Here is a 23159-nt window from a genome sequence, read left to right as displayed (position 1 = left end):
CAAGCGCCGCAGCTGCCTGAGGAGGAGGAAGTCTCGCGAGAACAGAGCCTCTTGCCGCCGCAAATCTCGCGAGATCTGGTCGGGGCAGGGGGGGCAGCGATGGCGGCGGAGCGGGGCCGGGGGAGGCGGCGGAGGCGGCGGGGTCGGTGCTGAAAGGAGAGAACCGGAGCGAAGCGAAGCGGATCGGGCAGGGGCCTTGGGGTGAGCGAGAGCCATGAGCCAAGGAGGAGGCGTCGGCGGGGAGAGCGGCGAACCGGAGGCCAAAGTGCTGCACACCAAGAGGCTGTACCGGTGAGGAAAGGGCTGAGGGGGGGGGAGGGGGAAACTGAGGGGAAACTGAGGGGAAAAGGGGGTGGAAGGAGCTGGGGAGGGGAGTTAAAGGGGGTTTGGGGAGGTCCGAGGAGAGGGGGGGGTCTAGAGGGGTTTGGGGGTGAAGGGGATGGGAGGAGGCGAAACTTGAGGAGGTTTTATGGTGGTTTGGGGTTTTTGGGGGGGTTTGGAGGGTTTAGGGGTGAGGGAAGTTAGGGAGGGGGTTAAAGAGGGGGGATGTGGAGGGAAGGATCCAGGGATATGAGGTGGGAAATGGGAGGAATCCAGAGGAGAAGGGGGGAAAGGGTTGGAGGGGGGAAGCTGGGGAGATGGTGGGGTTTAGGGAGGGTTTAGGGAGGGTTAGGGGGAAAAAGGGGTTGGAGGAAAGGGAAGGATTTGTCTGGGATGTAGGGAGGTGATGGGGTGTAAAGGGGGGTAGGGATGGAGAGGTGAAGGATATCCAGGATATCCAGAGGGAGGGGATGAGGAGCTTGAGGCATTTTCCTGTTGTATGGAGGGCTGGAGCTGCCCAACTTCCCAATAAAACCAATTCCCTGGGATTCCACTCAGCACCATGCAGTGGAAGTGGTGTCAGGAGGGAAAATTGGGGAAATAATGATGGTTTTGGTCAGCTCAGCCCAGCAGGGAGGAGGTCCCTGCCCTCTGCTGACCTGGCCCAGGTGTTGCCTCCTTTTGCCTCAGTTTTTCCATCAGTGATTCCTTGGTTTGGGAAATGAGGAAAAAAGGCAAAAGGTGGATTTTTTTTTTTTTTTGGGTGACATTGGGCAGGTCCTTTCATCCCCTGGAACCTCAGAAATCTGGCAAGATCCTTGCTGAAAAGTCCAGAGCGGGTTTGAGTGGTATTTAATTTGTTTAATTTGTTGTTTTTTTTGAGGTAAAAAAAGCTTTTTTTGGGGTGTGAGCTGCTGAGCAGGGAGAAAACCTGAACCCTGTGCCTGGAATCAAAGAGATAAAAAAGGGAAAGGGGAAGGAGTTGGTGTGGAGTTTTCCAGGAGAGTGGAAACCCCCCAGGAGGGTTTGGACTCAGAGCTTCTGAAACTTTTCCCTGAGGGCCCAGAGAGTGGTGCTGAACGGGGCTGCCTCAAAATGGAGGCTGTGGGGTCCCCCAGGGATCAGTGTTGGGCCCAGTGCTGTTCAGTGTCTTTAGTGATGATTTAGATGAGGGGATTGAGTCCATCATCAGCAAATTCCCAGATGACACCAAGCTGGGGGGAGTGTGGATCAGCTGGAAGGCAGGAGGGCTCTGCGGAGGGACCTGGAGAGGTTGGAGAGTTGGGATGATCCCAATGGGATGAGGTTCAACGTTCCAAGTGCCAGGTCCTGCACTTTTGGCCACAACAACCCCAAAAAGTGCCCAGAAGAAAAAGCAAGGCCTTTGACACCTTCTCCCACAGGATTCTCCTGAAAAAGCTGTGGATCAGCCAGGAGCACTTTGGGATGGGTCAGGAACTGCTGGAAGCCCCCAGAGAGTGGTGCTGAACGGGGCTGCATCAAAATGGCGGCTGTGGTGTCCCCCAGGGATCAGTGTTGGGCCCAGTGCTGTTCAGTGTCTTTAGTGATGATTTAGATGAGGGGATTGAGTCCACAATTAATAAATTCACAGATGACACCAAGCTGGGGGGAAGTGTGGATCAGCTGGAAGGCAGGAGGGCTCTGCAGAGGGACCTGGAGAGGTTGGAGAGTTGGGATGATCCCAAGGGGATGAGGTTCAACACAACAACCCCATGGGGAGCTCCAGGCTGGGCACAGAGTGGCAGAAAGGGAGCTGGGAGTCTGGATTGCCAGGAAGCTGAAGAGGAGGCAGCAGTGTGCCCAGGTGGCCAAGAAGGCCAATGGCATCCTGGGCTGGCTCAGGAACAGCGTGGCCAGCAGGTCCAGGGAAGGGATTCTGCCCCTGTGCTCAGCTCTGGGGAGGCCACAGCTTGAGTCCTGTGTCCAGTTCTGGGCCCCTCAGCCCCTCAGGAAGGAGCTTGAGGTGCTGGAGCAGGTCCAGAGAAGAGCAAGGAGGCTGTGAAGGGATCCAGCAGAATTGCTGTGAGGAAGGGCTGAGGGAGCTGGGGGTGTTGAGGCTGGAGAAGAGGAGGCTCAGGGGAGACCTCATCACTCTCTGCAACTCCCTGAAAGGAGGTTGGAGCCAGGGGGGGGTTGGGCTCTTTTCCCAGGCAACTCTCAGCAAGACAAGAGGGCACAAAGGGTCTCAAGTTGTGCCAGGGGAGGTTTAGGTTGGAGATGAGAAAGAATTTCTTCATGGAGAGGGTGATCAGGCATTGGAATGGGCTGCCCAGGGCAGGAGTGGATTCTCCGTGTCTGGAGATCTTTCCAAAGAGCCTGGATGTGGCACTGAGTGGGCTGGGAACCACGGGGGGAGTGGAGCAAGGGTTGGAGCTGATGATCCCTGAGGTCCCTTCCAACCCAGCCCATTCCATGATTCCATGATCCTATGAATAAGGAGGCTGCTTGGGCTTCCCAAGAGCTCTCACAGCCCTCAGGCTGCTTTTAGAGGCAACTTCACTGCATTTCTGAGGTCCAAAAAGCTCTGAATTGGTGTGGAACCAATTTTTATCAGTGCTTTCCCTCTGTCCTGAGCAGGGAATTGAATGGCTGAAGCTTTGGGAAGCAACTGGAGCAGAATTCCCATCTTTTTGGGTGCTGTGGTCACCCTGAAATCTTTTCCCCCTGAGGTACCAGTGACCTGACTGGTGTTTAACCACCTGATTTGCAGCAAAATCATTTTATTTTCTTTTTTTTTTTTTCCTTTTTTTTTCCAGAAGCTTTTGCAAAAATGCAGAAAGGAAATCAATTCCTCTGGCCTGCTGCCATAATGCAGCTGCCTAATCATGGAATTAAGCAGGCTAAAACCTCAGGAACCAATCCCAGCTCCTTCCTTCTGAAGATTTTCCCTCTTTTTTTTAATTTTTTTGCTTTTTTTTCCCCTTGCAGAGCTGTGGTTGAGGCTGTCCATAGGTTGGATCTCATCCTTGGGAACAAGGCAGCTTATCAAGAAGTCTTCAAACCAGAGAACATCAGCTTGAGGAACAAGTAAGTTGGGTTTTTTTTTTTTTTTCCTTTGCTTTTTTTTTTTTTGGGAAAAAAATCCCCCTGGAAGTTTTCAAGCTGCATTTTTGCATTTTGGGGCAGCTTGGGGAAGGTTTTTGAAGCAGAGGGGAGATTTGGGGGCTGAACAGCTCATGCCTTCAAGCTTTCCTGAGAGAAATCCTCAGGATTTATCCTTAAAAACCTGGAGGATTTTTTATTTTTTATTTTAATTTATTTTTAGTATTTTATTTTTAATTTTTATTTTAATTTTTTATTTTTATTTTGTTATTTTGAGTTTTGATTTTTTATTTTTATTTTTATTTTTTATTTTTATTTTTATTTTTTATTTTATTTTTATTTTTATTTTTTATTTTTTATTTTTATTTTTATTTTAATTTTTTATTGTTGATTTTTAAAATTTTTTTTAATTTTGATTTTTTATTTTAATTTTTTAATTTTTTATTTTTAATTTTTTATTTTTGAGGTTTTTATTTTAATTTTTTATTTTGATTTTTTATTTTTAATTTTTAATTTTTATTTTTATTTTAATTTTTATTGTTGATTTTTAAAATTTTTTTTTAATTTTGATTTTTTATTTTAATTTTTTACTTTTTTATTTTTAATTTTTTATTTTTGAGGTTTTTATTTTAATTTTTTATTTTGATTTTTTATTTTTAATTTTTTTAATTTTAATTTTTTATTTTGATTTTTTATTTTGATTTTTAAAATTTTTTTTAATTTTGATTTTTTATTTTAATTTTTTAATTTTTTATTTTTAATTTTTTATTTTTGATTTTTTATTTTAATTTTTATTTTGATTTTTTTATTTAATTTTTTAATTTTAATTTTTTATTTTTTTATTTTAATTTTTATTTTATTTTTTATTTTAATTTTAATTTTAATTTTGATTTTTATTTTTATTTTATTTTTATTTTTATATTTAATTTTTATTTTTAATTTTATTTTAATTTATTTTAATTTTTATTTTTAATTTTTATTTTAATTTTATTTTAATTTTTTATTTTAATTTTTTATATCTTCTGGTGCTTTTTTTTTTTCTTGCTTGGATTTTAAGCTCTCAGGATGATTTTTGAGCCAAGCTCAGGTTGTGCAGCTCTTGTGGGAGTGTCCCAGAGATCCCAAACTTTTCCAAACTCAGCTTTTCCTCTTTCTCTGCTCCTCTGGTGCTGGAGCTAAATGTGAATTCTCTGCCCAGGCTCCGGGAGCTTTGTGTGAAGCTGATGTTCCTGCACCCAGTGGATTATGGAAGAAAAGCAGAAGAATTACTCTGGAGGAAAGTTTATTATGAAGTTATCCAGCTGATTAAAACCAATAAAAAGGTAGGTATCTGGGGCAGGCTTCATGCACAGGGTTTTAATTTTAATTAACATTTTAAAATTAAAAGCTTAAGTTAAATTTTAGTTTTTAATTTTAATTTAAATTTCGAATTTTAAATTTTAATGCTTTTAATTTTAAATTTTAATTTTTAAATTTTAGTTTTAATTTTAAATTTTACATTTAAATTTTAATTTTTGATTTTTAATTTTAATTTTGGATTTTTCATTTTAAATGTTAGTTTTTAATTTAAGTTTTAATTTTGATTTTTAATTTTACTTTTACCTTTTAATTTTACCTTTTAATTTTACCTTTTAATTTTACCTTTTAAATTTTAATTTTTTATTTTTAATTTTACCTTTTAAATTTTAATGTTTATTTTAATGTTTATTTTAATGTTTATTTTAATGTTTATTTTAATTTTAATTTTAACTTTTAATTTTAATTTTTTAATTTTAAATTTTATTTTTTAATTTTAGTTTTTAATTTTAAATTTTACATTTAAATTTTAATTTTTGATTTTTAATTTTAATTTTTGATTTTTCATTTTAAATGATAGTTTTTAATTTAAGTTTTAATTTTGATTTTTAATTTTAGTTTTACCTTTTAATTTTACCTTTTAAATTTTAATTTTTTATTTTTAATTTTACCTTTTAATTTTACCTTTTAAATTTTAATTTTTATTTTAATGTTTATTTTAATTTTAATTTTAATTTTAATTTTAACTTTTAATTTAATTTTAATTTTTTAATTTTAAATTTTATTTTTTAATTTTAGTTTTTAATTTTAAATTTTACATTTAAATTTTAATTTTTGATTTTTAATTTTAATTTTTGATTTTTAATTTTAAATGTTAGTTTTTAATCTAAGTTTTAATTTTGATTTTACCTTTTAATTTTACCTTTTAATTTTACCTTTTAATTTTACCTTTTAATTTTACCTTTTAAATTTTAATTTTTATTTTAATGTTTATTTTAATTTTAATTTTAATTTTAATTTTAACTTTTAATTTAATTTTAGTTTTTAATTTTAGTTTTTAATTTTAGTTTTTAATTTTAGTTTTTAATTTTAGTTTTTAATTTTAGTTTTTAATTTTAGTTTTTAATTTTAGTTTTTAATTTTAAATTTTACATTTAAATTTTAATTTTTGATTTTTAATTTTAATTTTTTATTTTTAATTTTAAATTTTAGTTTTTAATTTTAGTTTTTAATTTTAGTTTTTAATTTTAGTTTTTAATTTTAGTTTTTAATTTTGATTTTTAATTTTGATTTTTAATTTTAAACTTTTAACTGTAACTTTTAATTTTACCTTTTAAATTTTAATTTTTATTTTTAATTTTTATTTTTAATTTTTATTTTTAATTTTTATTTTTACTTTTAATTTTAACTTTTAATTTAATTTTAATTTTTAATTTCAATTTTTAATTTCAATTTTTAATTTCAATTTTTTAATTTTACATTTTAATTTTTTAACTTTAGTTTGTTTTTTTAGTTTTTTTTTAAAGTTTAAATTAAAAGCTTCATTTTCTTGAGTGCTTGTGGGCTGAGTGGAGGCAGCAAAGCACTTTTATTTATTTTTTTTTTGTCTTGCTGGGCTCAGGGATGTTTTTTTCAGCAATTCCTGCTGAATATTTCTCTGCCCTCCTTCAGAACACCTCAAATTGAGGCCATCAGCAGCAAATTCGCAGACGACACTAAGCTGGGGGGGAGTGTTGATCAACTAGAAGGCAGGAGGGCTCTGCAGAGGGACCTGGAGAGACTGGAGAGTTGGGATGATCCCAAGGGGATGAGGTTCAACACAACAACCCCATGGGGAGCTCCAGGCTGGGCACAGAGTGGCAGAAAGGGAGCTGGGAGTCTGGATTGCCAGGAAGCTGAAGAGGAGCCAGCAGTGTGCCCAGGTGGCCAAGAAGGCCAATGGCATCCTGGGCTGGCTCAGGAACAGCGTGGCCAGCAGGTCCAGGGAAGGGATTCTGCCCCTGTGCTCAGCTCTGGGGAGGCCACAGCTTGAGTCCTGTGTCCAGTTCTGGGCCCCTCAGCTCAGGAAGGAGATTGAGGTGCTGGAGCAGGTCCAGAGAAGAGCAAGGAGGCTGTGAAGCGATCCAGCAGAATTGCTGTGAGGAAGGGCTGAGGGAGCTGGGGGTGTTGAGGCTGGAGAAGAGGAGGCTCAGGGGAGACCTCATCACTCTCTGCAACTCCCTGAATCCTGGTTGCAGCCAGGTGTAGCCCCAACGGGATGAGGTTCAACATTCCAAGTGCCGGGTCCTGCACTTTGGCCACAACAACCCCATGCAGCGCTACAGGCTGGGCACAGAGTGGCTGGAGAGCAGCCAGGCAGAAAGGGACCTGGGAGTCTGGATCGACAAGAAGCTGAACATGAGCCAGCAGTGTGCCCAGGTGGCCAAGAAGGCCAATGGCATCCTGGCCTGTATCCGGAACAGCATTGCCAGCAGGTCCAAGGAAGTGATTCTGCCCCTGTGCTCAGCCCTCGTGAGGCCACAGCTTGAGTCCTGTGTCCAGTTCTGGGCCCCCCAGTTCAGGAAGGATATCGAGGTCCTGGAGCAGGTCCAAAGGAGGGCAACCAGGCTGGTGAAGGGACTCGAGCACAGGCCCTACGAGGAGAGGCTGAGAGAACTGGGGTTGTTCAGCCTGGAGAAGAGGCGGCTCAGGGGAGACCTCATCGCTCTCTACAACTCCCTGAAAGGAGGGTGTAGCCAGGTGGGGGTTGGGCGCTTTTACCAAACGACTTTCAACAAGACAAGAGGGCATGGACTTAAGTTGTGCCAGGGGAAGTTTAGGTTAGATATTAGAAAGAATTTCTTCACGGAGAGGGTGATCAGGCATTGGAATGGACTGCCCGGTGAGGTGGTAGATTCTCCGTCCCTGGAGACATTTAAAAACAGACTGGATGTGGCACTCAGTGCCATGGTCTAGCAACTGCTCCGGTGGGTCAAGGGTTGGACTCGATGATCTCTGAGGTCCCTTCCAACCCAGCCAATTCTATGATTCTATGATTCTATGAAATTCCAGGCAGGATGCTGCTCTGAGGGGGCTTTTCCAGTGGTTTTCCTGGGAAGCCCTCACAACACCCACATCCCACTTTCTCCCTCTCTCTCCTGGGGATTTGGCTGAGGTGCTTTGGGAATTTTATTTATTTTCTTCTTCCAGCAATTCCTTCTCCTCCTTCCTGGAATTCTGATGCCAAATCCCAACATTATGGAGGCAGAGGAATTAAAAACCCCAAGCACAGCTCAACTCCCCCCCTTTTTTCCTCCCCCTTTGCCCTCCACTTGGGTCCCCAACCTGAAATTTCCCTCGGGATTCTTTATTTTTCCCTCTTTTTCCTTTTTTCCAGCACATCCACAGTCGGAGCACCTTGGAATGTGCCTACAGGACTCATTTAGTTGCTGGAATTGGATTTTACCAACACCTTCTCCTCTACATCCAATCCCACTACCAGCTGGAGCTGCAGAGCTGCATTGACTGGACTCATGTCACAGACCCCCTCATAGGTTGGTTTTGGCTTTTTTTTTTGCAGCATTCAAGGCATAAATTAATTTTTTTTTTCCCCCCATTTTACCTCTTTAAAACTCTCTTCTTTTCCCTGGATTTAAAAAATTCAAATCAAAATAGAAAAGAAAATAAAAATAAAAAATTAAGATAAAATTAAAATTGAAAATGACAACATTAAAATTAAATTCAAACTGAAATTAAAATTCAAATTAAAAAATTCAAATTTTTTTTTTAATATTAACCTGGGGAAAGGATGGAAATAAAAAAAGAAAAGGTTTTAAAGCCTCATTAAAGCTGACAGATGGGCCAAAGGGGGGAATAAGTGCTTGAAATCAACAGATTTTTTTTGTTCTAGATGGAAGATTCCTTTCCTTCCCTTTTTTCCTGCTTTCCCTCATCCCTTTAATCAGGGATTAATTAGGGATTGGCAGAGAGAAATTAAGAAAATCTTTCACTTGATCCTTTTCTGGATGCAAAAGGCTTTTTTCTCCAGAGGGAATTCTTCCTTAACCTCCACACAGATTTCTTTTCCCTCCCTTCTCTTCCTCCTTTTCCCCAAACCCAGGGATTTGGGGCCAGATTCCCTGCCAGGAATTCTCTGCCCACTTTATTTGCTGCCACCAGGCTCAGCTGGACTTTACCAAGAGCTCCTGCCCCAAACCCCACAAACAAAGCCCCAGTTTCCTTAACAGCTGCTTTATCAACACCCTCACATGCTTGGAAGCAGGAATTTTCCTCCCTTTTTTTGTTTTTTTGGGAAAAAAGTGGAGCCAACCCCCTGTGGCAGAGCCAAAACCTCAGGGAGCATCCACAGAGCAGGCATCCCCCTATTCCCTGCATTTTTTCCCTCACATTTACCCAACTAAACCCCCCCAGGGGCAAACAGGTGATCCAGGCACAGGGAGGGGGTTGCAGACTGCTGGGATTTCTTTCCCTATCCCTCTGTGGCATTCCCTGGATTTCCCTCAGGCTGCAAGAAACCCGTGGCTGCTTCGGAGAAGGAGATGGAGTGGGCACAGATGGCATGTCACAGATGTCTGGTGTATCTGGGAGATTTAGGTAAGAGCAGCAGTGGTTTCAGGGCAGCTTTTAATAAATTTTTATTTTTTAGCTTTTAATGATTTTTTTTTTAGCTTTTAATGATTTTTTTTTTTACCTTTTAATACAATTTTTTTGGGGGGGTTTTGCCCGTGTCCTGCTGAGCCCCAGCAACCTTTTCCATGAGGTGTGTTTGGGGGTGATTTCTAAAAGCTGAAATCCTTCCAACTAAACCACTACAAAAAGCTTTGTTTTGGGGCAAAAAACTGAGGGATTTGGGGTGTCCATGCCAGCCTGGAAGCTTTCACTTTCATTCCTGTTTTTAGGACAGAGTGAAGGAACCTCAGGATTGGGCTGGCATCTGGGTTCTGCCTTGTTTTAAGGTTCCCTTCCTGTCCTCAGCATAAATGTGACAGAAAATCAGGTTTTTTGAAGCAATATTCTGAATTAATCCAGAGCTGGCAGGTCCCCCAAGCCTCATGTTCTTTGTCATTGTGTCTGGCCACCTGCTCATCCTTTTTTTTTAGAGCAGGCACAGCCATCCCACAACCTCCTGGAGTGTGTGGGAAGTCTGTGGCAGCCTCTTGCTTGAGAGCAGAAGAGAGTGAGCAGCCAGGAAGGGGCCAAAAAGCTCCCTGAAGGGTGGCAGAGGTCAAAATGTGCTTGAGCTCAAGCTCTTGGAATCTCTTTGGCATCAGCAGTGGGAATGGTTCAGCCTGGAAATGGAACTGGAAAGAAATGGTTTAGCTGAGGGGTGGGAAGGGTGCTCAGGCCTGTCACCTGAGGCTTCCAAAATGCTTAGTGATAGAAAAAAAATAAAAATATAAATTTAATTGAGGCCATTCCCATTTAATTGAGTCCATTCCCATTTCATAGGGTCATTCCCATTTGAGTTCATTCCCATTTGAGCCCATTCCCATTTAATTGAGCCCATTCCCATTTGGGTCCATTCCCATTTAAATGAGTCCATTCCCATTTAATTGGGCCCATTCCAATTTAGTTGAGCCTATTCCCACTTAGTTGGGTCCATTCCCATTTAATTGGGTCCATTCCCATTTAAATGAGTCCATTCCCATTTAATTGGGTCCATTCCCATTTCATTGGGTCCATTCCCATTTCATTGGGTCCATTCCCATTTAATTGGGTCCATTCCCACTTAGTTGGGTCCATTCCCATTTAATTGAGTCTGTTCCCATTTCATAGGGTCCATTCCCATTTCATAGGGTCCATTCCCATTTAATTGAGCCCATTCCCATTTAATTGGGTCCATTCCCATTTAATTGAGCCCATTCCCATTTAATTGAGCCCATTCCCATTTAAATGAGCCCATTCCCATTTAATTGAGCCCATTCCCATTTAATTGGGTCCATTCCCATTTAATTGGGTCCATTCCCATTTAATTGAGCCCATTCCCATTTAATTGAGCCCATTCCCATTTAAATGAGCCCATTCCCATTTAATTGGGTCCATTCCCATTTAATTGAGTCTGTTCCCATTTAATTATATCCATTTCCATTTGGGTCCATTCCCATTTAATTGAGCCCATTCCCATTTCATAGGGTCCATTCCCATTTAATTGAGCCCATTCCCATTTAATTGGGTCCATTCCCATTTAAATGAGTCCATTCCCATTTAATTGGGTCCATTCCCATTTAATTGAGCCCATTCCCACTTAGTTGGGTCCATTCCCATTTAATTGAGTCCATTCCCATTTAATTGAGCCAATTCCCACTTAGTTGGGTCCATTCCCATTTCATAGGGTCCATTCCCATTTCATTGGGTCCATTCCCATTTCATTGGGTCCATTCCCATTTAATTGAGCCTGTTCCCATTTGGGTCCATTCCCATTTGAGTCCATTCCCATTTAGTTGAGCCCATTCCCATTTAATTAGCCCATTCCCACTTAGCTGGGTCCATTCCCATTTAATTGGGTCCATTCCCATTTCAATGAGCCCATTCCCATTTCATTGGCTCCATTCCCATTTCATTGGCTCCATTCCCATTTCATTGGCTCCATTCCCATTTAATTGAGTCCATTCCCATTTAATTGAGTCCATTCCCATTTCAATGAGTCCATTCCCATTTCATTGGCTCCATCCCACAGCCAGGAATTTTAGTAGGTGGTCAGACTTGGCTTTCACACTCTGCTCCAGCAGAATGATGGTTGGTTTGAGGTCCTGACAGGGAAAATTAATCAACATTTAAACCAAAGGGCAGAAGAATTCCCTCCTTTTTGCTGCCATGGGATTCAGGGATATTCCCATTCCTTGAGGGGGTTGTGCTGGGCACTTCCAGAGCCTGAGGGGAGCCTGGCAAGTCTGGGACATTTCTGCCAAGAGCAGTGGGTTGGAATTGTTGACCTGGGCAGAGAATTCTGCTTTTCTGGGCTTTGAAATCCCAGTTTCTCTGCAGGAGGGGAGGGGAGGACACTGCTCTTTGCTTTCTGAAGGGCAGCATGTGGGTTTTGTGGGGTTTTTTTTTTGGGTTTGTTGTTTTTTCAGCTCGCTACCAGAACGAGCTGGCAGGTGTGGACACGGAGCTGCTGGCTGAAAGATTTTACTACCAAGCCCTTTCTGTTGCACCCCAAATTGGTGAGTGACTTCCCAGGACTTTTTGACACCTTAAAATCATCTTCCCACAACCTTAAAACCACCACAGTGTGCTGGTTTCATCCTCTGCTTGGGATTCCTCCTGGCCTGGGGAATCTCTGAAAGAGGAGAATTAAAGCAAAGGGGCTTTTTGGCCTCAATTTACTCCCCTGGTAACCTCCCAGGAGCTCAGATTTCCATGATTGTGGTCAAGTTGTGTTTGTCTGGCTGAGGGAAGACCCAGCTGTCTGTTGCCAGAACATTCTTGGTTGTCTCCCTGCCAAAAATAAAATAAAATAAAATAAAATCATCCCCCATGCTGCTTTCCCCTCCAGAAGTGACCTCTGGATGAGGACACTTTGTGGCAAGAGTTGAGGGTCTGTTTTATATTAAAATATGTGCACTTCTGGGGAAAAAAAAACCTGTTTTCTCTGAGTTATTTGCCTACTGATCTCAAGAAGTGACCAAAAATTTTATTTAGGAACTGGAACAGAACTCTTAAATGCTGCTGGGTCCAGGAGGAGTCGGATTTTGGGGATTATTGCCCCAAAGGAGGAGGCAATGATTGCTGGCAGGAAGGTGGGGAGGGGCTGGAAGCCCAACTGAACCCAAACCTGGTGCTGAAAAGTGGGGAAAAGCTGGAGCAGCCCAACCCTTTGTCCTGCAGCTTTGTCTCTGCCATGTGGGAGGGGGAAAAGGTTTGCAAAACTAAATGGTGTTGCCTTTTTTTTCTTTTTTGGGGGGTTTTTGGGTTTTTTTCCTGCCAGGAATGCCCTTCAACCAGCTGGGCACCTTGGCAGGCAGCAAATACTACAACGTGGAAGCCACCTACTGCTACTTACGTTGGTGAGTGACTCTGAGGAGTCTTTTTCTCCTTTTTTTTTTTTGGGTTTGTGACTCTTTTCAGTGGGTGAGTTTCAGGGGAAGGGGGTTTTATTTCACCTTGGAGCAAGGCTGAGCAGAAGAAAAACCTCAGTGAAGCCAAAACCTTGTGCTGGTGACTAAAATAAAAGTGCTGGGAGGGTAAGGTGGCATCAGGAGGGACTTTTAAAGAGTTTTGGAGGAGAAATTGGGTGCTGTGAGGCACCCTGCATGGTGAGGTGGGTGGAATCCTTCTGAGCATGGCCTTAAAACACAGGTTTGTGGGTGCTGCAGCTTCAAGTGGGGCTCAAGGAAAAAAAAAGCCTTCTTGCTTAGGTGCCTGGATCACTTTCCACTGGAAAAAAAAATAAAAATAAAGCAGGGAGTGGGAGCAACTTTGTGGCAAAGGAAGTTTTGATGTGTTTTGTTTTGGTGCCTCAGTATCCAGTCTGAAGTCTCCTTTGAAGGTGCCTCCGGGAACTTGAAGCGTTTGTACGACAAAGCAGCCAAAATGTATCATCAGCTGAAGAAATGTGAGAGCAGGAAGTTGTCTCCAAGCAAAAAACGGTGAGAAGGGAATAAAAAAAATAAAAATAAAGGTTTGGGCTGCAAGCTGCTGTTCCAGCAGGGTTATCCTTTGGGTTTTCTTCCTGGGAGGAGGTGACTGAGCAAAGGTTGTTCCAGAAGGAGCAATCAGGATCTCTCCTGGATCCTCAGGATCTCTCAGGTTGTGATTTCAGGAGGAAAACTGAATTTTGGTTTAACTAAAAAACCTAAAAGCTGGGAGGTTTTCTCACTCCAGAGCAGGTTCATCAGGGCTGAGGAACAGTGGCAAGAATTACAAGTGTGCAAAGTGGGTTTTTTTCCTCCAGCTTCACCAGGATGTAGTTTTTCAGTTGGGATCTGATTTCCCTCCTAATTAAATTCCCTGAATTCCCTCCCTTTAGCCTGATCCATCCCTGGGTTTTGGTTCCTGCTTCACAAGTGTTTTCTTTTTCCTCTTTTTAGAGGCAAAGACATCAAGAGGTTGCTGGTGAGCTTCATGTACCTGCAGAGTCTTTTGCAGCCAAAGAGCAGGTAAGATTATGGCAGATTTTGGGGTTTTTTGGTGCTAACTCCCAGGAGCAGGGATTCAGAATATGAAAAAACTCTTCCCTGGGGGATAACAGTGCCTGTGCTGAGCCTTCCTGCCAAAAGATCCCAAGATTTTAGGTCTTTAAACCTTGCAGGGAGAGTAAAGGAGAAGAGTGGCTGAAATACCAAAGGGTTAAAATATTTTCTGGAAGCTTTGTGGGGTTTTTTTTCTTGGATTTTTCTCTGCTGGGAGGTTTTCTGGTCACTGTAAATTAACTTCTCTCTTCTCCTTGACAGTTTTCTGCTGGCCTGAGTTCAATTTGTCTTTTTTTGCTTGCTTGTTGAGATTTTGATTTTATTTTTCTCCTTTTTTTCTTTGCTCCTGGGGATGCCAGGGTTGGATGCTGAGCTCCAGATTCCATCTCAGGAGTGCCAGACAGAGGAATAATCATTTTCTTCACCTTGCTGGTTGTGCCCAGGATGGGCTCAGCTTCCAGCTAGTGACTTTTACACTTCAAGCCTCATTTAATATCCTCTTCTCCACATATTTTAGTCCAGAAAAATATAGCAAATCTTTCCCTAAGCATTTTGCCCCCTAAAAATTCTTTTTTTTTATGATTTTTTTTCTTTTTTTTTGCTCTTCTGCAGACTGCTTTATTTTGTAACCAGGAGGCTGGTGTAGCTCCTTACACTGAATATTTTCTTTGAGGCAGCTCAGAGCTCCAGAGGATTTGGGAATATTCTTACAGGATGCAAGTTGGGAACATGAGAGGAGGAAAAGCTGAGTCCCAGCAGGAGATCTGGAACTTTTTGCTCCCTTTTAGCCCTGGGGATCACTGCCATCTGTTTTTTGGTGACTTATCTCTTATTTCTCTTGAATTTAGCAGCTTTGGGGAGGAAAACATAGTCTGATTTATCTCCCATGGGGTTTTTTACCTCTTCCTTGGAGTTTTATCCTGCCTGGTGTTGAAAGATCTCCTGGCTCCCACTTTTGGTTCCACTCAGGCACCACCAGGAGCTCGGGGCTTGGAAAAAATAATTTTATTTTTAATTGTTTTTAATTTAGCTCTCTGGATTCTGAGCTGACATCTCTCTGCCAGTCTGTACTGGAGGATTTTAACCTCTGCTTGTTCTACCTGCCCTCTCCTCCTCACCTGAGCTCAACGAGTGAGGATGAAGAGGAATATGAGAGTGGCTATTCCTTCCTCCCTGACCTCCTCATCTTCCGCATGGTCATCATCTGCCTCATGAGTGTTCACAGCCTCAAGAGGGCAGGTGAGTTTTTTTCAGGCCCTACAGAAAGAAAAAAATAACCCAATTTGGGGAAAATTTGGGCTGAATTGCCTCTCCTTGCAGGCTCCAAGCAGTACAGTGCAGCCATTGCTTTCACCCTGGCCCTTTTCTCTCACCTCATCAACCACGTCAACATCCGCCTGCAGGCAGAGCTGGAAGAAGGGGAAAATCCAGTTCCAGCTTTCCAGAGTGATGGAACAGGTAAAGAGGACAGAGGCAGGAGGAGCTGAGGCTCCCCAATTCCCTGCTTATAAAGCTGGGGTTTTAATTCTTTTCCTAAATCACCCAAGTGTGGATTTTTTTCTGGTGAGAGACCTCGTGACTGCTGAAACCCCCCAAGGAGGGGGAGCTGCTGAGCCACTCTCTGAGTTCCAGAGTAATCAGAACTTGGAAATGTTGCTCTCCTTGCTGGAAGGAGTTATCTTTGTGCATCTCTTGGCAGCTCCTTCCTCATCTGTTTTCCCTGCTCTCTGCCTTCTCTATTTGGTGTTATTTTCTGGGCTCTTTTCTCCTCCTCCGAGGAGGTGATTGCAGCTGAAACTCCTGGGCAGGGAGCAAACCAAATCTCTGCTCAAACAAAACCAGAACTGCAGTTTCCAGAGGGGATTCTTTGCAATTTATTCTCCTGTTGAGCAGAGAAAAAAAACCCAACAAAAACTGCTGAATCTTTTCCCTGCCTGAAGTCGATTATGGAAGATTTCCCAAGACCAGAGGCTTCCTGGTCAAAAGCAGTGAGGAACAACTCCTCCCCCTTGGTTTTTGAAGCTTTTGGGGTGATGTGGGACTGCTGGAAAAGATCTGAGCATTTTGCTCAAGGAAAGGATTAGGTCAGCAGAGCCTGGTTGTAGGGTGGAGTCACTGCTTTAGTCTTGGGAAAAGATTTTAGGTTCAACTTGTCTGGTTTATGCAGCATTCAGCACTGAGGCTGCCTGCTCAGGAGGAATCCAGGCTTCCCAAGTTTTTTTCTGAGGATTTTCTAGAAACTGAGCCCTTTTTCTAGGGCTTCCTCTCTGCTTCAAGACACCAGGGGCTGAAATTTCCACACCTGATTTCCCCCCCTCCTTCCCTCCCTAGCAGGTGGGCAGCTTGTCTGACACCTCCACCTTTTCTTCATTAATTTTTTTTTTATTATTATTATTCATTTCCAAATACCTGCAGATGACCAGGAGCTTCGGGAACCTCCAAACTCCCTGGAAAAGGAAGCTGAAGTTGATTTGGTGAATCACCAGCCCAGTGAGGAGCAAAGGAAGAATGATTGCAAAAAAAGCAAGAAATATTCTCGCCTCTCCTGCCTGAGGCGCCGCCGCCACCCTCAGAAGGGAGATGAGAGTGACCTGAGTGAGGGCTTTGACTCTGACTCCAGCCAGGGCTCCACCAAAGGCAGTGATGGTTCAGAGAGTGGCTCAGAGAAGAGTGATGAGGAAGCAGAAGCTGCTTTTGATGTGGAGACAGACTCTGACATGAACAGCCAGGAATCTCGCTCGGATTTGGAGGACATGGAGGAGGAGCCCGGGGAGGAGGGAAGTGGCAAAAGTGGCCCTAAAGAGCCCTTTAAAAACTGTGTGGATGGCAATGGGCTGGAGGACTCAAAGAACCTCTCTAAAATGGAGGTTCCAGAGCCAGCAGTCAACGGGCCAGTTTCCCTCAGCACCACTGATGCCAGCATAGCCAGTAACCTCCAGGCCATGTCCACCCAACTCTTCCAGACCAAACGCTGCTTCCGTTTGGCTCCCACCTTCAGTAACATCCTTCTGAAACCAAACAGTGAAGCTCCCATCTTGAAGGATGGCTTAGAAAGCAAGCCATGTGTCAATGGAGAGCTGGAGAAGCCCAGCTTGGCAGAGCAAGGTAAGAACCAGCAACCCCCCCTCCCCCAAAACGTGTAGAAAAACTTTTGATGGAGAAAACTGGGAGCTGGAGCTGGATCTGCTAAAATCCAACCCTTCTCCTGGCTGGATTCTCCTCTGCCAGTTCTCCTCTGGTCAGATTTGGAGGAATAGGTTGTCCATGGACTGGGCAGGTTGTGAGTTGGGTGTTTTCCTGCAGGAAGCAGTGAGCAAAGGGAACCCTGGCAGCCAGGCAGAATTTTTTGTCCTGCTCCTCAAGCTGGAAGCTTTTCAGCTGTGATAACACAACAGCTCTTAACTATTTGGATTATCTCCCTTTTTCTCATGTCACATCTGAAATCAGACACTTGGTGGCTCCTCTGGGGAGGGACAGTGCCATTGGAAGTCCTGGGAAGTTCTCCATCAGATTATTCCTCCCTCCCTGGAAGTGTTACCCCATCCCTGGCACTCTTGAAGGTTGGATGGAGCTTGGAGCAACCTGGACTGGTGGGAAGTGTCCCTGCCCATCTCCCAAATCCCTCCAACCTGAAGTTGTGTCCTTTGCAGCTCTGCAAAGCTCTGGCAGGAGCTGCTCTGACCTTGTGAGGAGTTTCTTGCTGTGAGGTGTCCCTGGTACTCTGCAGCTTCCCCAGCTCCTGTCATCCTCTGGGAAAAACCAGCTTGAGTGTTTGTGTTTGGGATAAAAGCCCTGTTCAGGCTTCTCCTTCCCTGGAGGAAAAAAATCCTGAGCCAGGGGATGGGGAGCTGGGTTTGAGTGTCTGGAGGCACTGAAAAGCTCAGCCCTTCCCACCTCAGGGCTTTTCTCCTCCCATTGGGGCTTCCCAAGAATTTCTCTTCCTTTTCCAGATGATGTTTCTGACTCTGAGGAAAGCATCTCCAGTACCAAATCCTGCAGGAATGAGAGATCCCTTCAGGAGAAGCTGGAGATCATGACCAATGAGGGGCTGCTTCTCACTGTCAAGGTCTTCCTGGACTGGCTGAGGACAAACACAGACCTCATCATCATGTGTGCTCAGGTGGGAATTCTGCTCCATTTGCTTCCCAAAGCTTCAGCCATTCAATTCCCTGCTCAGGACAGAGGGAAAGCACTGCTAAAAATTGGTTCCACACCAATTCAGAGCTTTTTGGACCTCAGAAATGCAGTGAAGTTGCCTCTAAAAGCAGCCTGAGGGCTGTGAGAGCTCTTGGGAAGCCCAAGCAGCCTCCTTATTCATAGGATCATGGAATCATGAAATGGGCTGGGTTGGAAGGGACCTCAGAGATCATCAGCTCCAACCCTTGATCCACTCCCCCCGTGGTTCCCAGCCCACTCAGTGCCACATCCAGGCTCTTTGGAAAGATCTCCAGACACGGAGAATCCACTCCTTCCCTGGGCAGCCCATTCCAATGCCTGATCACCCTCTCCAGAAAGAAATTCTTTCTCATCTCCAACCTAAACCTCCCCTGGCACAACTTGAGACCCTTTGTGCCCTCTTGTCTTGCTGGGAAAAGAGCCCAACCCCCCCCTGGCTCCAACCTCCTTTCAGGGAGTTGCAGAGAGTGATGAGGTCTCCCCTGAGCCTCCTCTTCTCCAGCCTCAACACCCCCAGCTCCCTCAGCCCTTCCTCACAGCAATTCTGCTGGATCCCTTCACAGCCTCCTTGCTCTTCTCTGGACCTGCTCCAGCACCTCAAGCTCCTTCCTGAGCTGAGGGGCCCAGAACTGGACATAGGACTCAAGCTGTGGCCTCACCAGAGCTGAGCACAGGGGCAGAATCCCTTCCCTGGACCTGCTGGCCACGCTGTTCCTGAGCCAGCCCAGGATGCCATTGGCCTTCTTGGCCACCTGGGCACACTGCTGCCTCCTCTTCAGCTTCCTGGCAATCCAGACTCCCAGCTCCCTTTCTGCCACTCTGTGCCCAGCCTGGAGCTCCCCATGGGGTTGTTGTGTTGAACCTCATCCCCTTGGGATCATCCCAACTCTCCAGTCTGTCCAGGTCCCTCTGCAGAGCCCTCCTGCCTTCCAGCTGATCCACACTTCCTCCCAGCTTGGTGTCATCTGTGAATTTATTAATTGTGGACTCAATCCCCTCATCTAAATCATCACTAAAGACACTGAACAGCACTGGGCCCAACACTGATCCCTGGGGGACACCACTAGTGACTGGCTGCCAACTGGATGCATCCTCTTGATATTTTCTGTGGCTTTTTCTGTCTCTTTTGTTCCTGCAGAGTTCTCAGAGCCTGTGGAACAGGCTGTCTGTGCTCCTGAACCTTCTGCCTTCTGCTGCAGACCTGCAGGAATCAGGTACTGGGAGAAGGAAAAATGAAAAGGTCACTTTGCAGCTCTGAGCTCCAACCTGTGGGGGGGGGGTAGGAGCCCTGCAGCCAAGAGGGTTTTCCAGCAGGATTTTGGGGTTTTCAGCACCAAAAGGAAAATGAGATCTGGCACCTGAGGTTTTGGGCTTTTAAACATTTAAACTCTGTGGGTTTGAGCACTTTTTGCAGGAAAAAAATCCTCCTGAAACATTCCCACCTCTTGGGGCCAACGTGATGGGAATTCCTTGCAGGGTCTGATTTGGTTTTTTTGTCCTTAGAAGTGGTGAAAAAGGAGTTTTGAAGCTCCAAATCCTTCTGAGGAAATTCTGCAGTGTGAAAAGGGGAGGGAGACACTGGAACCAGGTTATCCAGGGAGGTTTCTGGATGGGTTGGAGCAACCTGGGCTGGTGGGAGCTGTTAGATGCTTGGAAAATAATTTTTAAGGTCCTTTCCCTCCCAATTCCAGGTTTTCTGGAGCTAGGTTGGTTGGGGAAGTTTTTTTTTTTAAATCTGAGTGGTTTTTTTCTTCCTTTTCCAACAGAAGAGGTGGAATTTAAAACCTCAGCCTTTGAGCATTGCAACCTGGGTCCTTTTAAGCACTTTTCCTAATTTTCCCCTCACCAATCCTTTCAGTCACTTCCTCTCACTCTCCTTTTCCTCCTTCTTCTCCAGGCCTGGCCTTTTGTCATGAAGTCCAAGATATTTTGAGGGATGCTGAGCTCCCAGATCTCCGAGCCAACTTCCTGCTCCCAGAAGATGTGGCCCTAAGAAACCTTCCCCCTCTGAAAAATGCCCACAAAAAGCTGAATTTTGAGCAGGACCGTCCCATTTTCTCAGCAGTGGAGGAGGTGAGGTCAAGCCTAAAGCTTGGCATTTCCCTCTCTGGAAGTGCAGATCAAGATTTAGTTGTTTCTTGCCCCCCCCCCAAAAAAACCCCCAAAACTCAGGGTTTTGTGTTCTTGGGGTTCCTGCAGTCATTTATCCCCCCCCCAAAAAATAAATCAGGGTTCAAAGAATTCCCTTCCCGGACACTCAGTGACAGCTTTGCTGCTCCTGACCTCCCTGTGGAATGAGAGGTTGAATCAAGGTTCCTCTTGAATGAGAGGAATTTAGTTGGAGCTGGGGGATATTTAATGATCCTTCTCTAAATGTCCTTCTCCCCTTCTCCCCCCTTCTTTTCTCCCCCCTTCTTTTCTCCCCCCTTCTTTTCTCCCCCCTTCTTTTCTCCCCCCTTCTTTTCTCCCCCCTTCTTTTCTCCCCCTTCTTTTCTCCCTCTTCTTTTCTCCCTCTTCTTTTCTCCCCCTTCTTTTCTCCCCCTTCTTTTTCCCCCCTTCTTTTCTCCCCCTTCTTTTCTCCCCCTTCTTTTCTCCCCCTTCTTTTCTCCCCCTTCTTTTCTCCCCCTTCTTTTCTTTTCTTCCCTCCTCCTTTTTTCTTCTTTCCTCCCCTTTTGTTTTCTTTCCTCCCCTTTTGTTTTCTCTCCTCCCCTTTTGTTTTCTCTCCTCCCCTTTTGTTTTCTCTCCTCCCCTTTTGTTTTCTCTCCTCCCCTTTTGTTTTCTCTCCTCCCCCTTTTTCTTTCTTCCCTCCCCCTTTTTCTTTCTTCCCTCCCCCTTTTTCTTTCTTCCCTCCCCCTTTTGTTTTCTTCCCTCCCCCTTTTTCTTTCTTCCCTCCCCCTTTTTCTTTCTTCCCTCCCCCTTTTTCTTTCTTCCCTCCCCCTTTTTCTTTCTTCCCTCCCCCTTTTTCTTTCTTCCCTCCCCCTTTTTCTTTTTTTTCCTCCCCCTTTTTCTTTTTTTTCCTCCCCCTTTTTCTTTTTTTTCCTCCCCCTTCTTCTTTCCTCCCCCTTCTTCTTTCCTCCCCCTTCTTCTTTCCTCCCCCTTCTTCTTTCTCCTCCAACCCCTCTCCAATTTTTTTTATTTATTTTTTTTCCCTTTTTTTCCAGTCAGTGCTTCGGATCTGCTGCATCCGGAGCTTCGGCCACTTCATCACCCACTTGCAAGGCAGCATCCTGCAGTTCAACCCAGAGCTTGGGATTTTTATCAGCATTGCCCAGGCAGAACAGGACAATTTGCTGCACCAGGCACAAGCCCAGTTTCACATGGTGAGTTTGGCAGAGGGATGCACATTCCCTACCTTTGGAATCATTTTTCCCCTGACAGAGCTGGAGTCAGAGTGGGAGGTGATTTTTTTCTTTTTTTTTGTTGGTTTTTTGGGGGGGTTTTTTGGGTTTGCTTTTTTTTTCCCTTAAGAGCTTCTCAGGTATTCCCTGTTTCTGGAAGCAGGTGCTCCTGTTTCCTACTAACTGAGCTGGAAGTTTGTTTTTGTCACCAGGCTGCAGAGGAGGCTCGGAGGAACAGGCTGATGAGGGACATGGCTCAGCTGAGACTGCAGGTAGGACAAGGAGGCTCCAGCCTGAAATCTGCCAGGGGGGAGGCTGAAAGGAGGGATGGAAAGGGGAAAATGGGATGGAAAGGGGAATTCTCTGCTCCCACACAGGCAGGAATTCTCTTCTGCAAAGCCAGACCCATCAGAACACCTGGAGGTGGAGGGGATTTGTAGGGATCCCCTCACCCAGCTCCCTCCTCCTTGCAGCTGCTTACCAAATGAACACCTCAGGGTGGTGTCCAGGTGCTCCAGGTTGAATTCCATGACCACCCTCTCAGTCAGGATCCTTTTCCTGCTGTCCAGGCTGCAGCTTCATTCCATTTCCTTGGCTCCTGTCACTGGAGAGAGGAGAGCAGCACCTCCTGCTCTGCTGCCCCCCTCCTGGAAGCTCTGATGGGGTCCCCCCCCGTGAGCCCTGAGGTCCCCCCTGAGCCACAAGGTTCCCCCTGAGGTGTCCCCCCTGAGCCCTGAGGTGTCCCCTGAGGTCCCCCCCCTGAGGTTTCCCCCCTAAGCCTTGATGTCCCCCCTTGAGCCTTGATGTCCCCCCCTGAGCCCTGTGGTCCCCCCTAAGGTCCCCCCTGAGCCTTGATGTGTCCCCCCCCTGAACCCTGAGGTCCCACCCCTCTGAACCCTGAGGTGTCCCCTGAGGTCCCCCCTGATCCTTGAGGTCCCCCCCAGAGCCCTGAGGTGTCCCCTAAGGTCCCCCCTGAGCCTTGATGTCCCCCCCTGAGCCCTGTGGTCCCCCCTAAGGTCCCCCCTGAGCCTTGATGTGTCCCCCCCCTGAACCCTGAGGTCCCACCCCTCTGAACCCTGAGGTGTCCCCTGAGGTCCCCCTGATCCTTGAGGTCCCCCCAGAGCCCTGAGGTGTCCCCTAAGGTCCCCCCTGAGCCTTGATGTCCCCCCCCTGAGCCCTGTGGTCCCGCCCTGAGCCCTGAGCCCCCCCCCAGCCTTTTCCAAGCCAAGTGACCTCCTGAGTTTCCTTTTGGTGGTCACCATCCTCTAGACACACCCCAATAATTTGATTTTTTTTTTTTTTTTATCCTGAGCTGCCCAAATCTTGCCCAGAGCACTTGAGGAGGGGCTGTGTGTGGGGACAGTCACCTCCTTCTGCTCCACATCCTGCTGGGAGCTTGGAAAGGGAAGGAATTTCCACACTTGAGGGGGAGGAGGTGGGGGGGTCTTAAGCTCTCCCTGCTTGAGCATTTTAATTTTATTTCAGCAGAAATGGGAAGCAAGTGGCTCTGCTTCTGTGGGTTTGTTTTTTTTTTTTGGTTTTCTTTGTTGCAGCTGGAGGTTTCTCAGCTGGAGGGAAGTCTCCAGCAGCCCAAAGCACAGTCAGCCATGTCCCCTTACCTTGTCCCTGACACCCAGGCCCTCTGCCAGCACCTGCCTCTGGTCAAGCAGCTGGCCACCAGTGGGAGGTTCATCATCATCATCCCTAGGACAGGTATGGGGGACCCCACACCAAACCCCAAACCCTCTCTCCCCCTCCTGGCTTGGAAACAAACCCTGGGGGACAAGGTTGTGGCTTCCTCCCTTCCTTTTATCTTTTATTTCATGGGATCATG

At 45.0% G+C, this 23159-nt stretch overlaps 1 protein-coding gene across 1 annotated transcript; it reads left to right on the top strand.

Annotated features, from left to right (window-relative positions):
- Nucleotides 1-86: 86 nt before the first annotated feature.
- On the top strand, nucleotides 87-23112 carry SMG5 (SMG5 nonsense mediated mRNA decay factor; the record flags this gene model as incomplete). Its single annotated transcript, XM_030465229.1, has 18 exons — nucleotides 87-291; nucleotides 3271-3369; nucleotides 4583-4706; nucleotides 8057-8213; nucleotides 9184-9273; nucleotides 11754-11843; nucleotides 12608-12686; nucleotides 13143-13268; nucleotides 13710-13778; nucleotides 14842-15050; nucleotides 15132-15269; nucleotides 16227-16916; nucleotides 17762-17931; nucleotides 19126-19201; nucleotides 19885-20060; nucleotides 21149-21307; nucleotides 21538-21597; nucleotides 22879-23112. Coding segments are annotated over exons 1-18 (2823 nt in total), but the record flags the coding sequence as incomplete, so codon positions are not given.
- Nucleotides 23113-23159: the final 47 nt, after the last annotated feature.

This window comes from Calypte anna, chromosome 25, assembly GCF_003957555.1.
Source record: "Calypte anna isolate BGI_N300 chromosome 25, bCalAnn1_v1.p, whole genome shotgun sequence".
NCBI classification, from domain to species: Eukaryota; Metazoa; Chordata; class Aves; order Apodiformes; family Trochilidae; genus Calypte; species Calypte anna.
Note: the sequence above shows the minus strand (reverse complement) of the source record. Positions and strands in the feature narration are given on the sequence as shown.